Source organism: Prunus dulcis, chromosome 3 (assembly GCF_902201215.1).
Source record: "Prunus dulcis chromosome 3, ALMONDv2, whole genome shotgun sequence".
Lineage (NCBI taxonomy): Eukaryota > Viridiplantae > Streptophyta > Magnoliopsida > Rosales > Rosaceae > Prunus > Prunus dulcis.
Window position 1 is genome coordinate 15,259,020 of NC_047652.1, and position 18,110 is coordinate 15,277,129.

General features: G+C 36.8%; 3 protein-coding genes across 7 annotated transcripts; 1 reads left to right on the top strand and 2 right to left on the bottom strand.

Annotated features, from left to right (window-relative positions):
- Positions 1 to 485: 485 nt before the first annotated feature.
- On the top strand, positions 486 to 1,690 carry LOC117623188 (geranylgeranyl pyrophosphate synthase 7, chloroplastic-like). Its single transcript, XM_034354075.1, has one exon. The coding sequence runs from the start codon at positions 486 to 488 to the stop codon at positions 1,581 to 1,583; it is 1,098 nt and encodes a 365-aa protein (XP_034209966.1). The 3' UTR covers positions 1,584 to 1,690.
- LOC117623187 (probable splicing factor 3A subunit 1) lies at positions 1,450 to 6,330 on the bottom strand. 5 transcript variants are annotated; one of them, XM_034354073.1, is made up of 4 exons: positions 4,187 to 6,330; positions 3,702 to 4,065; positions 3,505 to 3,592; positions 1,450 to 1,558 (listed from the first exon to the last, which is right to left on the bottom strand). In XM_034354073.1, the coding sequence occupies exon 1, from the start codon at positions 6,299 to 6,301 to the stop codon at positions 4,241 to 4,243; it is 2,061 nt and encodes a 686-aa protein (XP_034209964.1). In that variant the 5' UTR covers positions 6,302 to 6,330; the 3' UTR covers positions 1,450 to 1,558; positions 3,505 to 3,592; positions 3,702 to 4,065; positions 4,187 to 4,240. The 5 variants fall into 5 exon arrangements, with proteins under 5 accessions (XP_034209964.1, XP_034209960.1, XP_034209965.1 ...); XM_034354074.1 differs by lacking the exon at positions 1,450 to 1,558 and adding an exon at positions 2,254 to 3,185; XM_034354069.1 differs by having other exon boundaries at positions 3,505 to 4,065.
- A 6,027-nt stretch (positions 6,331 to 12,357) lies between these two features.
- Positions 12,358 to 16,961, bottom strand: LOC117622957 (glutathione S-transferase DHAR3, chloroplastic). The gene is made up of 6 exons (XM_034353778.1): positions 16,524 to 16,961; positions 15,786 to 15,876; positions 15,479 to 15,622; positions 13,393 to 13,510; positions 12,885 to 13,025; positions 12,358 to 12,678 (listed from the first exon to the last, which is right to left on the bottom strand). The coding sequence occupies exons 1-6, from the start codon at positions 16,741 to 16,743 to the stop codon at positions 12,592 to 12,594; spliced, it is 801 nt and encodes a 266-aa protein (XP_034209669.1). The 5' UTR covers positions 16,744 to 16,961; the 3' UTR covers positions 12,358 to 12,591.
- Positions 16,962 to 18,110: the final 1,149 nt, after the last annotated feature.

The following is an 18,110-nucleotide window of genomic DNA, read 5'->3' on the forward strand; positions in this document are numbered from 1 at the left end:
GAATTTTTCTTTTGGAAAACAATCTGTCGCGATGCATCATGCATGCTTGATGGGAGTTTGGTTTCCTCGGGGAATCTAATCTTTGTAGGCAAGCTAAGCAGGTTCGGAATCAAACAGGGTTGGCTATATCATATATATTCCAAAACTATTGCAACACAATGACGGGTGCATACTTAAATAGTAGAATTAAATAATTCAAATTCTTGCATATCAAATAGGAAAAACATAAATAAATCTCAAATAACGTGTGACCAACCGTCATCACCAAAATAAGATCCAAAACGTTAACGTCCAAAACTATATGTATATGTAATGATACACTAGAGTCCAAGCCAGATCAAAAGGAATAACCCTAAGCTATGGAAATCGACATCTCAATCGGCATCTTTACTTCTTTAGTCTCTCCTATATCGTGAGTTTATAACTCCCGAGACCATCATTCACCCAACAATTAATATCAACAAGGAATTCTGGTCTTCCAATCAATGGCTCTTTTCTCAACCATTCCAAGCTATGAAAACTCAGCCCTTCTCAGAAATCCTAATATTGCTCTCAACAAAAGTCCTAGCCCTAGAATATCAATTGGTAGCCTCAGGCTCATTTCCTTGAAGATTAGGGCCACACATACACAAGTTGCTGACTCATCTTCAGTCCAACCATTGCTCACCAAACCACTTGAAATTACCCAGTTGCCCATATTCCAATTTGATGAGTACCTGTCCATGAAGGCAAAGAAGGTGGAGAAAGCTTTGAATGAGGCTGTGCCCTTGCAATACCCCAAGAAAATCCATAGGGCAATGAGGTACTCACTTTTAGCCGGCGTAAAGCGTGTGCGTCCGGTTCTATGCCTTGCTTCGTGTGAATTAGTTGGAGGGGATCAGTCTCTGGCAATCCCAACAGCTTGTGCCGTTGAAATGATCCACACCATGTCACTTATTCATGATGATCTTCCTTGCATGGACAACGACGATCTTCGTCGTGGAAAGCCCACAAACCACAAGGCTTTTGGGGAAGAAACCGCTATTTTAGCCGGTGATGCCCTCCTCTCCCTTGCCTTTGAGCACATAGCGGCTAAGACCACAAAAGTGGTCTCCCCTGAACGCGTGGTTCGGGCCATTGCCGAGCTTGGTTCAGCCGTAGGGTCATCAGGCCTCGTGGCGGGTCAAATTGTTGACATTTTGAGTGAAGGTAAAGAAGTGACACTAGAAGAATTGGAGTACATACATGTGCATAAAACCGCGAAGCTCCTCGAGGCTTCGGTGGTTTGCGGGGCAATAATTGGAGGAGGGAATGAAGGTGAGGTAGAGAGGATGAGGAAGTATGCAAGGTGCATAGGGTTGTTGTTTCAAGTTGTTGACGACATTCTGGATGTGACAAAGTCGTCGGAGGAATTGGGAAAGACGGCTGGGAAGGACTTGGCAAGCGACAAGGCCACATATCCAAAGCTCATGGGCATTGAAGGGGCAAAGAATTTTGCTGCTAAGTTGGTGGCTCAAGCAATAGAAGAGCTTGCTCATTTTGATGCTGCTATGGCTGCTCCATTATATTGTTTAGCCAACTACATTGCCAATAGACAGACTTAGAGGAGCAATTAACAAAGACTGCATGCGATTCCTTTATTTAATTTTTCTTCTAAACTTCTTGGTGGGTTTTCACCTATAGTAATTAGTGTTTAAGCAGTAAATATATATGTGTGGAATTGTTTTACATTATGATATTTTACATAAGTGTAGTAGTGAACAGTGTAATATATACTTGTATATACTATAATTTTTGTGAAGAAGTATGGCTAGATAGGACAAAACTCTTGTCCTTTATGGTGTGCTTGCAGACCTGGGGCTGTGTCTACTAGATTAATTAACAATTACTTATTGAAAAGAAACCTGACTGCAAAAATATCTCATAATTCTAGAAAATGAGATTAATATCTCATAATTTAATTAGCCATATATGGCAAAGCAAACAGCTATTTTTCTAATCAATGGGGGTGCTAGTTGGATTAGCTCAGGTCTTTGGTGTGCTCTCAAGTAGTCCTAGGTTCAAACCCCCATGATACCCATGTGAATCTCACCCCTCCCTCTTCCTAACTTTGGCAACAACAAAAACACAGCTATATTTCTGGGATATATATTTGTTGTGGTAGGAGATGCCATCTCTGGTAAGAAATCAATAGAGAATAACAAACTACAAAACTGTTTTCTCATTAACAAAACTGAAGAATTACATGAGTAAAAATTACATAACACAGAAAAGTTTAAATAAAAATTCCCCTAAAACTATTATATAATTAAACCCAACAAAAAGCAAACACACTATGACTTCCCTCATAACCATAAAGGCGAATAATTTAACTCCATGAACTGTCTTTAGTGGGAGGACTATAATGGTTAGCTAATCCTCCAATAATTCATATGCAAATAATAAGACTAGACGCACATCTCCCACATTAATAATCTCTTCTTTGGCCAACTCAATTTCCCCATATATTTTCTTATTAGAATAACAAGTAAAACAACTCTGTTGAAACTTGTCAACACGACCAAGATTTTCCAACAAGGCAAAAACAGTATCATGGATACAATACAACAGCAATTATAAGCGATATCGAGGGGGAATTTGAACACAAGACCTCAGGGTGTAGGGATAACTACTCTTAATCACTTAAGCTATAAGTCACTTGTCATTAATTCTTAAGTTAGAAATATATGTAATTCACTTGTGATTTCGATCACACTTAAGGTAAGCAAGCACAACGCGATTCATGACCCTTCCTAATTCAATGCAATTTCTTCTTTTCTTGACTTCTGCAATCTTTTCCTTGATGCCTATATTGACGCAACCACCACTCTGTTTCCAAGACAACTCATAAACCCAACTGGTGGTCAAGCTCATTCACCAGATACCAGCTTACATCCTCCACCCTACAATCCAAGTTACAACTAGCTATGTGACTATAAGAGATTGGTGCTCAAACTGACATGAAAAGGTTACTTGCACGCTGCTTTGGTAACTTAAAACCGACTGAAGAACGATCATCGAAAGTGATGATGCATGAACCAGTATTCTTCCATCGGATTTTGGTAAGGTCTGCCCATTGATGAGATGTGGAACCTATATGGATCAACGGTAAAACAAAGATTACACTAGTCGAGAAGTAGCTACAAGTTCAGGGGGATTTCAGTATACTGCAAAAAAAAAAAAAAATTGCTATGAATTGAGTTGTAGTTATGATAGAACATGGCTAATGTGCTGATATGGAACCGTAAGTCAGAGATCTTGTTCGGTTTCCTATGGGAAGCTACGTAACCCTTCTCTAATAATCCTAGAGAAAATACAAAGATATAAAATCCTAAGTGTTCCTTTAATATGGTACTGCAATCAAACCCGGTGGTTCCTTCCAGCCCATAGTGCAAAGAGAAATGGCATGTATAAGGATTGCCATCAGAGTTGGAAAAAGAGCTAGGAATTCTACATGAAAATGGTAAAGATGAGAAAGCATCTTACCTGGCTTAGATGCTTAAAGAAGAAGACACATCTAACTGGTTGCACAGACCATTTTATGAGTCCCAACAAGTAGCTCTAAGCGTTTGTCCTGCAGTTAACCAACATCAGAAAACACCAACTCTACCAGCCACTGCTTGCTATTGGCTGGTTCAAGGATAACATGAGTGCAAAACAATACAAGTTTCTAGAGGCATCACCCCTTTGATAAGTGCACAGTATAGCTTAACCCTACAAAATGAAACTACATACTTAGATAACGCCCAAAATACCAAACATTCATCAAAGAGAAAAATATTTCAGCAACAAAATTTGAAGTGAACATCAAAAATAATTTAAACAAACAAAGGTCTTCTGACATCAATCATGCTTCTATGGATATCAAAGCCATAATACGATTATGAGGCACATCGTTTCCAGAGAAAAAAACTGCATTGCAAAAAAAAGCCGTAATTAGATATATAAGCAAATGACTTGCTCTGGCTAAGCAAAAGGAACTGATCTACTTCCCATTGTCCTCCAGAGACACTCGCTGAGGCACCAAATCTGTATTAGATACGACACCTAGCAACAATTTAAAGACAACAATAATATGTTCAGAAAAATCATCCAATAAAGTACAATAAAAGAGTCCCACATGATATATTGCATATTCTCATAATAACAAGAAAAGTCCAGCATGAACCTTAATCGTCCTGGTTATTTAATCTGTTTCATCGCTTTCTTCCACCACGCTCTCTTAATGAAATCGCTTTCTTCCACCACGCTCTCTTAATGAAAGAGTAAGTGTTTCTCCTGCTCCGACATTGTAATATGCAAGCGACATATTGTCCTTGAGAAAACCAGGTTTTCCACTCAGTTTCTGCTTGTTTGCAGGAAGCTGGATCTCCCCAGAGATTTTTTCTTTCAGACTTCCAACATTTTCAGATAAAGAGTGCACCATAATCTCCAAAAGTTGTCCCTTCAGATTACCTTCATCAACATTGGGGACGGATACTGTGATGTGGATGGGTCCCGAATGCTGTGCCAAAAACTGATCTTCTGGAATAAGCGTAGAATCATCAAGCTTCTGCCGCTTTGGCGCAGGTTCTTCTGGAAGTGGTGGTGGAGGCATCCCCTGAGGCAATGGTGGTGGTGGCATCATCTGCATTGTAGGTGGAGGAACAGCAAGGGGGTTATAAGCTCGGGGAACTTGCATGACTGTAAACCGAGAACCGGGTGGGGGTGGTCTAACTGATTGATATTGGACAACTCGGGGTCTAGACAGAGGAGGAGCTGCAGGACCAGGAAGGTTTCTTGCATCATTGTTAAGGACATGATTTTCTGTGCGGCTAGTGCTTTCAGTGTGACCATCCCGGATGACCTGTTGTGGTTGCTCATCTTTCTTTCTTTCAATCTCAGCCTTGACTGCGTTAGAAACTTCTTCCTCTGTGGTACCGAAAATGTCAGGGCGGGTTCGTGCAAGGCCCAGAATGTTTCTTGAGATTTCGTCATCCTGAGCAAGCGTAGTCTCCCGAAGCTTAACAAACATCCTTTCTTTCTGCTCTTGATATTTTGGATCAATTAGAGAAATCCTCATGTGTTCAGACATCTCATTGATAGGGATAAGCTCCCCAGTGATTGGAGAAATGACATACTTTGTTGGGTCTCTTTGGGCAAGGATCCTGTCCTCAGGTCTCTTCCAATTGTTCACAATTCTCAGTGGTGGTTCTGGATCCTCTGTCATGAAGCCCTCCTCAACAAGCTGCATCTCTTCTTCATCCATTTCCATTTCCACCTGCTCACCAGGCTGAACAATATCTTCTTCCATATCAGTGACCTTGCTTCTCCTCATAACCTCGTCAAGGGCCATTGGAGGAGGTAAATCCTCGTCTTCATCATCGGCAAAGTTTATTGTTTCAATCACAGAAAAATCATACCAATCAATCATAGCCATTTGTATCCTTTCCTGCTCAATCTCATCTTCAGCCTTCTGCTTTGCCTGCTCTTGTGAACGTTCCCACTCCAGCCGACGCACACACCTTTCAAGCACAGTTTCCATGTCTGCAACACTTTTCTTAAGCTTCTCTGTCAAACCCTTGGGCGGCATCACCACCTTCGAATACGCATCTACAAGAAAAGAGAAAAACGTAGACATTCTAGGGGTACGAATCATCAGAAAATGGAACTGGGGGTTATTGATTTCCCTGTTTACCAATGCTGTCAAAAACGATTTCCCATTTCGAGCCACGGACTGGGCTGTGAGCATAATAATATCCAAATCTTCCCCAGTAATTCCTTGAGGAAGCCGAACAGTATACTCCTCAGCTTCGGGTGTTTCGAGCACTTTGAGCACTGGTTTAAACTGGGCAGAGGGATCTGCTGCAGGCTGCTGCAAAGAAGGTTGCTGTTGCTGTTGCTGTCCAGAAGACTGATTTTTAGCACAGAACTCAAGCAAGCGATGCTGATAATATGCGTGAAAAGGGCTTGAGGAAATCAAAAAGTTGAACTTTTGATTTCCAGTATTCTCAGCAACGACCCTTTTCTCAAATCCGGGTCCATTCTTTGCCACGAATTCGGCAGTTTTGTCGAGAACGATTCTGATTTCTAGGGGAGGATGAATGATCCCAATAGCCCTAGTATGCGTCGAAACTGAAGAAGAAGAAGAAGAAGAAGACAAGTTGGTTGTGGTTTTGCTAACCTCCTCACCCAATTGCTTCTCATCCTTCACTTGGGATGCTGGAATAGGACCAAGGTTTCCGTCATCAGGAGGAACCGCTAAGTGCAAAAAGGAACCCATCTGATCTGAGCTGAGCACCATTTACGAGAGAGAGAGAGAGAGAGATTGTGTTTGTGCCTTGGTTTTATAGAAGAGATGGACTTAGTCCTTATATTTATAGGTATGGGAAAGCCTTAACCTAATAGGATTGGACCTTCTTTTTTTTTTTTGTTGGATAAGGATTGCATGGACTTTACCTGTATGCCTTCAGTTTTGACTTGAGCGTCAAAACTAGTTTTTCTATTATTCTTTTTTTTATTTTCTTTGCACAGATTTTTTTTCCTTCCTCTTTTGATTGAAAGATACAGCACAATATTTTGCTAATCAGTAGAGGACGAAGAAGGTGGCTAATTGAAGTTCTTTTTTTCTGTTTTTTTCTTTAGGTAAAAGTTCCAATTCATTGCAATCCTTTAAAAGGGCAGAAAATATAATAAATAAAGTTAGGCAAAAACACCAGCCAGAAAACCAACATGAAACAAACACGAACAAATCTAGCTAAAACCATTACAGACTATATAGTATAGCACGAAGATCATGTTCCCAAGAAAAAAAAAAACTAAAACGGCAAAAGCCAACATAAAGGCATTTAGCCCATATAAAGGCATATAGCCCACAAAGAGGCATTACGCCCACATTCGGCATAAAGGCCACATTCGGCATAAAGGCCACATTTGACATAAGGCCCAAATTAAACATAAAATACATAAAATAAAAGAAAAATACCTAGCGGCCACAACCAAAGAGAAACTCCAAGCCGCCATCTGCAAAGAGAAACTCCACAACTATAGATGGACAAACCACCAATCACCACCATGAAGAACCAAACACTCGTAGGTCAGCAAACCAAGCCAAATATCCCTCAAAACATAGCCCACCCAAGATTCGCCAACAGAACCAGAATTAACCCAACCAATACATCTAAAGGACAGCAGCCATAAAAAAAAGAATGAGAAAACCCATTCCACAACTAAGAGAAAAAGAACCAATAAACTGGAAGGAGGTGGTGCAAGTACTCAAGCTAGAGCTCTACACACCTTCCAATAAATACGCGCCAAAACGCATTTGAAATGTGCATCTACATCCCAAGGATGAGGCCATATCAAAGGGGAGGGAAGGAATCCAGATGAGCCATAGATTTTGGGTCGGTATGGAGCAAGACCCGCAAGGTAAAGAGGGTGGTGATAGGGGAAATCATGCCCATGGTCTTCATCCCACCAGATTGGAAAATAAAGGGAGAAGAAGAAAAGCGTAATTCAAGGAGGAAGAATGAGGAAGAGGAGGGGGAGGGAGGAGGGGCAGACCACCTCCCCCCAAGATGCGACACTGAAGAGGTGGGGGAGTTTTTTTTTCTCTACTAGGTTTGGAGAGAGAGAGAGAGAGAGAGAGAGAGAGTAAAATGATAGTAGCTAATTGAAGTTCAAACTCAAAGGAATCATATAAACTTGGAAGATTACTATTATACTCATAAATTGGCCCAAATTATAATACAAAAAACCTATATGAAATGGACTTCATAAACACACCCAAGACCCATTTACAAAATAACAAAAAGGCTTCTAATTTCTTATAAATTACAAAACAGCCATTGATTTCTTAAAACAAACCCAACCCCAAAACCTCATATAAAAAAATCCAAAATACTCAATAGGATATCAAAGTAATTTAATAATCAAAATTAAATTCAATGGGGCTAGTTGTCATTTTTTGGATTTTTTTATAGAAATTAAATGGCATAGAGTTTATTTATATCACTAGTGCTAAGAATGAGTATATAACTAAATATCTCTATAAACTTCCATTGGCATCGCTCTTTCTTCCCAAAAGGCAAAGGAAAAAACTATGTGCATTGGAAGAAAAAAAGAAAACTAATTTTACTTGATTTGTTGGGAATTGAAATTTTTTGCAAACATGGGAGATTTGCCATTACATCACAAAGTTCAACGTCAATTTAGAAATTTTTTTTATAACTCAAAGCTTGATGATGTGGCATCTCTTAATCAATTAGATTATTAGAAAGGCTTTAATATAGCGAAATGTGGGTAAATACACAGGCTTAAAATCTGTATAGATACCTGAATAATTTGTCATAATTTTCAGTCACTTTCCCTTTTTTATATTTCCCCATAGTTGCCATAAGAGTTATTCTAATTTACAGAAAAGTTATACTTGAGAAATAATAAGTCCTAAGTTGTCCTTATAAACTGGCTTCTTTAAGCCCTAAGATGGTAAGAAGATGGGTAAAAAGTTGAAAGCAAAAAATAGAGTGCTGCTAATTTCAATTTTTCATAGACTAATAATAAAGGGAGCTTTCATTTTAAATAGTTTACTAATTGGAATATAGAAATACAATTTCACCTAATAAGCATAAGGTTGAAGACCAAAAAGTAGTACTTAATTTTACAATAATGTAATTTATAAAAATCAAAATTACACACAATGCCACTCCTTGACCCTCAAGGGAGGAAGCCTCATTCACAAACCACTACACCAAACTTATTTTTTGTGATATTTATTCAATTAAACAATTTTTATATAAACAATCAACGGTTATAAAAAAAATATATATATATCATTTCAACACCAATTCGCGCAACATTTGTATCAAATCCATCATGCAAAAGAGTTATACATAAAAAACAATGTATATATCAATGATGTAAACAAAAACAAAAAATGCAAATAAAACATAGACTGCAACAAAAACAAAAACCAATTCTATAGAAATATAAACTGCAATGCATTGTGTTAATACTGATCAATCTACAATCTAAAAAGTAAAGCCATCATGAAAACAAGCAACTAAACTAAGTCTAAAAGGCATATCCATTGATGACACAATTGTCTAATTTTCATTAACTTCAAAAATCATACTGATATCCAATTATAAAACAATTTAGCCAATTGTAATTGAATGCAAAAATGCAATGCAATTTATGCAAAAATGCAATGCAGTTTGTGCAAAAATAAGCAGTTTTTTTTTCATAATGTAGGTGATTAAAGCATTATATTGAACTAAAGTACCCAAAATTTGCAGGCAAAATTGAACTACAAGAAACATGAGGTAGATATTTCATACCTCCCAAGGTGCTACGCTTTTCATGTAGGAAGGAAGACCAAAAACTTCATGACAAAACCTATGAAAAAACAACCTAAACAAATCAAATCAAAAAATATAAATATAAACTCTAGTGCAACACATAAAAAACAGCAGCCTAAAGAAATCAAAACAACTACTCAAATCAAAACGAAATATAATCAAAAACCAAAAAAATTAACAAAATTATAAACGGACAAGAGATTTATTATTGAAAAACAAACTATATTTCATCAAATCAGATATAATTATTAATGTTTATAAGATTCTACTTCCAATGCTAGGAAATGATAACATCATTTAGCGAATTGTAATTAAATGGAAACTGCAATGCAGCACCTATCTAAAAATTCATCAACTAGTAAGGGGAGACCTAAACCAATCAAAACAGCAACTAAAAACCAAAAAATTCATGCCAACGGCTAGTAAGAAACAGCCAAAACTAATAAAATCACATAATCAAATTAGAAACTGCAATGCAGCACCTAGTAAGCCACATTCCAAAATAACTAAAAACCAAAAACTACATGATCTCATCTAGTAAAAAGAGACCTAAACCAATCAAATTAGAAACCGAAAACCAAAAAATTCATGCCAACAACTAGTAAGAAACAACCAAAACCAATAAAATCATATAATCAAATTAGAAACTGCAATGCAGCACCTAGTAAGCCACATCCCAAAATAACTAAAAATTAAAAACTACATGACCACAGTTAGTAAAAAGAGACCTAAACTAATCAAATCAGCAACTGAAAATCAAAAAATTCATGCCATCAAATAGTAAGAAACAACCAAAACCAATAAAATCATAGAATCAAATTAGAAACTACAATGCAGCAAAAAGAGAGAGAGAGAGAGAGAGAGAGAGAGAGAGAGAGAGAGAGAGAGAGAGAGAGAGAGAGATTGGGGTTTAGGTTTATTTATTTTTTCTGACGAAATTTTAGCTGACTTTATTTATTTGTAATATGAACTTTTTTGTTTGTTATTCTTTTTAATTAATTTAAATGTGACAATTGTAGATTTAAATAATTTTTTTTTAAAAAAAAGATAAGTATATGTTGTGCGGTTGAATTTGTTTTTCTAAAAAAAGTACTAGTTTTATTATCATGTCCCTTTTTGTCGTTATACATAATAAAAGCACTTCTGATAAAAATTTACCAAACACTTTGATTACTCACATCACTTTTTCAAATGTCATTTACCAAATGCCTAACTGCTTTAGTTCACAGCTTATTATTCTTGCAACACAGCAGAATCAGTTTTTTTTTTTTTTTTTTATTGGTGCAAGAATTCTACAGTGATGGCCTTATCTAAGCCCTTAGATGAGGCCCTATCTTTTAACCGTTGGATCAAATTGGTTAGCTATTAGATCAAATTAGTTAGTTTCATCTAACGGTTAAGAGATAAAATCTCAACTAAGGGTCTTAGGTGTTTGTAGGCCTCAGGCCATTGTTTAACAATTTTCAATTAGGCTTTAGCCCCCTTTGTTAATTTTTTTTAAATTTTAAAAAGAACATAGATTATTAAACAAGTTTATAACATTCTAATTAAGCCCAAATCAGGATTTTGTGCGTAGTCTCTTGCATTTTTAAAAAAAAATTTAAAAAATTCAGTTTTACCATTTTTTTTTGTTTAAAAAAAAATTTATTCGAAAGGCCTTAAATTGCTGAAGTTGCTGGCGAATTGGTGGCTCAAGCATTTGAAGAGCTTGCTCGCTTCGATGCTGTTAGGGGTGCTCCACTATATTATTTAGCTGACTAGATTTATCGCTTGTATTAAAGATGACGAATTTTCAAGTGGGGATGTTTTGCATAAGCGGTATATGGATTGTTGTCTAATTTAATGAGTTCAGTCCGGGTATTTTTAAGTTCGCCAAATATTAAGCGAACATTTAAATAATCCAGTCCAGTGCGAGGCACCAAATGCATTCAAATACTTTTCAATTGAGATATTTTGTTGAGTTGTTAGTTAAGCAACAAAGTTTGGTGTTTGGTTTAGAACATTTCATTATCATTATAAATTTGGAATGACAATTGTTTTCTTAGGATGTACCCCTAAGATAATATGCGGGTGAAGACCTTAGCAAGCAACTATGAGACCATGTTAGTTGAACTGGTTTGTGCATGAGTTATATTAAACTACTTTAAACCATTAATTCATCGATTGCTTAAGCTATATACCCCTACGAGGTCAATCATTGCAAACCTGTGTAAGCTACCTCGAAGACTTGTATGCCCAAAATGACCTTTTTTTAGGGTCAAAGTTCGGAAGGGGGAGGGAGAGGCGTTATTGCGGTTCAAACCTAAACCATTGATCTGCAAGCAAATGCTCTCAACTCTGAGCTATGGACCTGTTGGTCCCAAAATCACATGTTTACATCTTTTTGTTGTTATTGAAACAATTAAACAGTATTGCCATATATGCCAATAATTCAGCTCAACAATAAGAACCGAAAAAGAAAATGTGCAAAGGGATGCAACTGCTTCAGAAAAGCAACCTACAACGTCAGAAAATTTATTTGCGGTATGCGTATCGAAATAAGGAGACAGCAGCAACCCAAGGGCACAAGGCTCAAGCTTTCCCCTATTCTAGTTGCCTTCGTAAAGAATCCATGACAGCCAAAGTCTCTCCATATGTTGGAGGAGGAGTTGTGTACTTTTTGCATTTTTGTACTTTAAGACGAGTTGTTGCCCGATGGTATTCAAACAGACAAAAATTCGGTTTAGCCTCTGCCTACTATGATTCACTGAGCTTTTTGTAGCAAACAGAAAGGAAAAAAATAAATTCGGTATAGTTGAGATATTCCATTTTGTGGATTAACATTTGAAAACGCCAAGTAGTAATTCTTACACACATCTACGTGAGGAGTTCTGAAATTACTATACCAGTAATGAAGGAAGTTGAGGTTCCACCCCAAAACCAATTGGCAATGGGGGGAGTAGCCCAACTCCTTATAAGCCCTTGTTAGGTTTTACAACTTTCCAATGTGGGACTTTTTACCTTCACATTCTCACAAGTAATACACTCCAAATTCTAAACACCGGATATACAAACTCGTTCTTTCTTCCTTTTTTTCGCTATCTATGAACTCATTGTACTCTCTTGTTTCACAGTAAGAAAATGAAATCCAACATAGAAGTCAATAATAGAGGAATTCATTTGATTAAGGTACAGAACAGGTGAAGGTAAGGTATGTACCTAAGGTGTCCCACAGAAAGAGAACAGCAAGACAATTTTAACCCAAGACTTTCGGCCGCCAACCCGCAATGACGTCTTCTTTCAGGGCACTAGTTTTGACGAATGAATCCAGTGAGAATATACTCTGCATATCAGAAATTCATCAGTATTAGGACCATAGAACACTATCTAGTAAAAAGGGGTAGTAGTCCTTGCACGAACATGTTTACATAAAACTGCTTCTGCATTGTTAGTGCCATCCAATTTTGTATCCTATAGATTTACTTTTCAATCAACAATACGATCTCTTGTTCATTACAAGGGGAAGCTTGTTAGCTCCATATCACATACCTTCATGTAAGACTTCACATATGGAAGGGAATCTGGAACTGACCAATCTTTAAAATGCCCCAAAGCAATCTCTAGATGATACAACTTGGGTCCAAGTGAAAAATCTACAGCAGAAACCTCCTTCCCATTGATGAAAGGACCCTGATATAAATAAAAAGATAAACGTCAAAATATCCATTTAATTTGGTTTTTTTTAAACATGCCTGTACAAGAAGACATCAAACTTCACAAATTATGTATACAACAAGGGACCATTACATTACACAGAAAGACCACATCATAAATTTGCTTTCTTATTTTGGTAAATGAGAATTTATTAACTGCATCCCAAATTGTCCCTCACATCATGAATTTGTTTTTAATCACAAGTTTTAGCCATTAATGGTTGAATCCAATATGGATGAAGTAGGAAAATAATTCTAAGATGCCAACTGATGGAGGACAGAGAGAGAATCTGAAAGAAAATAAGAAAAAAAAAACAAAAAAACAGAGGAAGTAGAAGCCTCACATTTTCTTTGAGATAATCATTGAAAGAGATAAGTTCATTTAGCAATGCTTGTTCTGTTCCATCTTTGGGGTCTTTGCTCTTAAGGAACCCAATAAATGTGGAGAAGATCTTAGACCCACTGCGAAGAACAACCAAAATTGCTTCTCATAGCGCTTTGAAAAGTATTCTGAGCTAATGATATTATGGCAAGCCAAAAAAGTCGAAACTAGAATAAAGAAAAAGTCGAAACTAGAATAAAGAAATAAATAATTAAAAGTATTGAGTAACAAACAAACAAACTGGAGGCCAACTTAACATGAGATATTTCACTAAACAGCAACAACACATCAGGTATATAAATTTGGTGACTGCAACGTTACAGCACGGTATTAATTATGATGGCAATTCTTATTGACTGCATATAGTAACGTATTCAGCATAAGCAACATTAAAGTCCAGAAAAGACTACCATGGATGCTCAGATATTTAATACTTCAGCTTCCAGTTCATATTAGCAAAATCATTATCAGACTGCCTCTATTGAAGGAATACATACGGCTTCCATTGACCAAAAGCACGCCCGGAATTTCGGACCAAACTCTTACTCGAAGATCAAGAATAGATGCAGAAAGAAACACACCATCAAAAGACAAGATTTTACGTGATTCATCCCAAATTGGGTTACGTCTCTGGACGATCACGATGATCCACAAATGTTGAAAGGATAAGATTACAAACCCAAAGAATTTAATAGGTTCTTCCAACCACATTAACTAATCTCCCACTCTTCTCAACGTTACTTGACTGAGAATCTCAATCACAATCAAAGGATCACAATTGCTCAATCTTGCTAGGTTTTTCTCTCAATTAGTTTATCTAAACCTTACAAGAGATAAAACAAGCATCCCGACAACCTAAGAAGGACAAAGCTCTGCAAGACCTATTAAAGGCTCACTAAAACCCTAAAACTGATTAGGAAACGTCATAAAGTCATAACACAACTAAAAGAATGAGATAGGTACCAAACAGGACTCAAAAATGCATCAAAACTAAAACAGGAAAGCTAAAACCACATGGCATGCTCCAGCTTCCCTCAAGACTTCCCTTGGAACATCGAGCTTCGACAATTTACCCTCTGGACACTGAAGCGCCAATTATCAAGCTTGTAATTTTGGAGCCCTTCCCCAATAATTTCGAGCCACAGCCTCAACAATTATCTTCTGCCTAACTTATTTAATGCCACAATCAAAGTGGGAACTTCTTACTCAAGCTCTCAAAACTCAAGGATGAATTTTGTCCCCTCCAATTAGGGGAAAATGATGAAGACAACAAGAAGCTCAAGAAAAAGCAAACTCAAAGACCAAAATATCTTAAATTTTAGTTTAATTTTTATGTTGGACCTGATTTCCTATCGCTCAACATACATATCTAAGTTAGTTACTGTAAGAATATAAAATAAATGTCAGACCCTACCAGCTTAAACTTTTGGGAATACTGGTAATCAACAAACATTTTCAAAGTAAGAGTTGGTGATCCTAAGTTAGAATCCCAGAAATTGTAACCTTCCAAGTTAAGTTCAAGTCCACGTTTTGGACACTAATAATGGAGAGAGACCCATCTGAGAGGGAATGTTAGAATTTAAAATAAACATCAGCTGCATTCAAACAGCTTAAACTTTTGCTATAGTGATAGACCAACAAACTCAATCGTTACATTCTTGCCTTTAGGTCGATTTTAGTTTGTGAGTTTAAAAAGGTAGGGGTATTCATTTGTAACATGTTTTTTAGGAATTTCATTCTCACCAAAATACAAATAAATAAAAATCCTTTTCTTGCTTTAGTTGGATAGTTCCTACAGACTTTTTCATAGGTTCTCCTGCTTACATACTCCTCGTGCAGTTGGGTAGACAACACATTTGGATATTTTTGATATATTTACTTCTAAGTGAAAACAACTACCCGTGTTAGAGTTCAAAATGAAAACAAAAATCCATTATTACATTTTTTTGCCTTTTTCTTTCGCCATTAGGCTGTACTTCAAGCCATAACATATGTCCTAGCAATGAGTAAAACTATCAGAAATTCATAGTACTGGATATGTAACATACACTGAAGCCTTCTCAGGGGGGGCTGCCAAAGGTGGATCTGGATACTTTTCTTCCAAAGCTTGTGTGATAACATCTGAATCTGCAACCCATTTCTCATTCAGATTTATCACAGGTACTTTACCTTCTGGATTAATCTTTAAGAACCTAAACACGGAAACAAAATAAAAGAAAGTCATAGAACTCAAAAGATGAAACAAAATAGAAGCAGATATTTGCACTTTAATCTTTGTGCGCTAGGGCATAGGTAAGTGACAATTTTTCAACAACACAGAATGAAATTTAATCCCAGATAAATTCAGAAAATCACCACTCTGGCTTGTTAGCCAAGTCCACCAACTTCAGGTCATAAGGGAGATTCTTTTCCTCTAGAGTCAGCAACACCCTTTGACAAAATGGACCTAGGAGAGACAATTAAACAATCAATCATTCGCACCCATGATTTAAATGCACCACTAAAAGTACAGTGACACATTAAACAATTTCCCACCTCAACAATTATAAACCACTATGCAACAATGAAAGCAATATGAGAATTTAAATCGACACAGATATCAGACGTTTCCTGCCATCTTATAAACTCTTCAATGCCTATCAGGATATCAGTTTTTCTTTGGTTAAATTTGATTCCATAACCTGAATCTCAAACTCATTATACCACTCAGTCTATGTATTAAAGCTCCAAGGTAAAGATAGCCTCTTTTCACATAATGTCCATAATTTCTATAACCACAAATTCCCAATCTTCACATTCATTTTTTCTTCCTCCAACACACAGATAAACACAACTTATTAAGTAAAAACGAACACAAGTAAAGAGAAAGAGGCTTTTCTCTACAAAAATGTTTCACAAAATTTTCAGTTTATATGAATTTGGCGCCTTATGTGCGCTGAAATTGCAATGCTACGAAATCTGCCACATGGGTACTCTACAAAAGGCTAAACCAAGAAAGACACCATTGAAATTTTTTCATTTTCCGGCAGTTTCTGGGAGACCAAACAGCACCAGACTTTTTTTTTTTCCTCTATCAAACAGAAACAGACTTACAGTCGCCGAGCTTGTTGGGAACAGTGACGGAGGCTTTGGCACAAACTTCGAAAGGGGCAGCCGCTGCCACAGTGAGGGTTCTTATGGCTCCGCGACGCCTGACGGAGTTGGGATTGGTTCTGAATACGACAGCGGTTGGAGGCGGTCGGAGGAGGTGGTGTTTGATGGTGGAGGAGAGCACTGTAGAGGCTGCTGGATGAATTCTGGCGGTCGTCGACATTGCTATATCTATATGTATCTAAAGCTTACCGTGGAGAAACGAATTTGTTGCCTTTTATTTTAGAAGTGAGGAAGAGTGCCAGTGGTTTAACGACACAGAGCTTTTCCGTACAGCCGAGTTTGTGCACCAGAAAATTCCCAAATAATTTTTTTTTTATTTATAAAAATTCTATAAAGGAGGATGAGGCTTCAGTAGAAGAAAAGAAAAAGGGAAGATGGTATTTTCCCCCTTTTTCTCTTATACGCATGGTATATTTCCCTTTACATGATTCTTGATATAAACATTTTTATTTTCGTGTAATTCACCCATCATTTAGTAATGTGATAACTACTTGCTTTTGGGAGGAGTTGTGCTACTCTTTTTTCTTGTCCGAAATTTCTTCTTTTCGAAATTTTTTTATAGCACGATTTTAACCAGGTCATTTGGGAGGAGTTGTGCTTTCTTTTTTCTTGTCCAAAATTTCTTCTTTTGGATTCTTTTTATAGCAAGATTTTAACCAGATCACTTTACAGCTCCTCCTGTTGATAATTGGTTGTACTATTTGTTTACCAGTTGCTAATGAAATTATTCCATGTGGAAAAAGAAAAGAAAAAAAACTACAATTCTTAACTTTTATTTAAAGCCTTTGGGAAAAGAAAAAAGTGTAAAACTAAATCAAAGGGCTAGAAGAATGTGTGAAACTAATTGTGAGTAGCACATTGTCAGTGTAAGGTATGTGCTACAAAACCTACCACCTATTGTTGCTCACTCATTTTGGAAGTAGCATTTTTTAGGTAAGATACTAAGATATATGTTTTGAAAGCCAATTCGAACAAAGGTATTTTGTGATTACCAAGGGTGTGTGCTTGGGGCATTTTTGATCTAACTTGAATGTTACTATTGGTGCATACGAAAGTATTAGCAGCCATTAAACCTATTGAGCTCCCTTGGCTTCATAGTTGGTATAATGTTAAAAGAAAAGATTCCTTCATTGTCCTCTAATCGCTTCGAGCGAGAGAGCGCAGGCCGCTTCCTCTTTATTGCCCTAGATATTGTCGTTAAAAAAAAATATTTCTAGATATTTAATATTTTAACAATTTTTTTATTATTCATCATGTAACAATTATAAATGTGATTTTCCATGTCATTCGTGTATTGATCCAAGCTTCCATCTATTTACTTTTTAGATACATCATTATACAAGTATCATACTTTAAAAGATTATTCAACTTAAAAATCATTTTATTCATCCAATCTTTAGTAATGAATGTGGACATCATCTTGTAATGTGCTAAATGTTCGCTGTTTAGGTCACTTTAAAGTGATCATGTTCCATGATGACCGAATGGTTAGACAATTTCTCACTGAAGGGGGTGTATTCAATTGAG

Excerpts from the sequence above, each read along its gene's own strand:
- LOC117623188 (XM_034354075.1), top strand. The coding sequence starts at position 486 with ATGGCTCTTTTCTCAACCATTCCAAGCTATGAAAACTCAGCCCTTCTC.
- LOC117623187 (XM_034354073.1), bottom strand. The coding sequence starts at position 6,301 with ATGGTGCTCAGCTCAGATCAGATGGGTTCCTTTTTGCACTTAGCGGTT.
- LOC117622957 (XM_034353778.1), bottom strand. The coding sequence starts at position 16,743 with ATGTCGACGACCGCCAGAATTCATCCAGCAGCCTCTACAGTGCTCTCC. Across the intron at positions 13,511-15,478 it reads CCCCCTGAGAAGGCTTCAGT|TGGGTCTAAGATCTTCTCCA; the intron begins GTATGTTACATA and ends TGTTCTTCGCAG. Across the intron at positions 12,679-12,884 it reads ATGTGAAGTCTTACATGAAG|AGTATATTCTCACTGGATTC; the intron begins GTATGTGATATG and ends TCTGATATGCAG.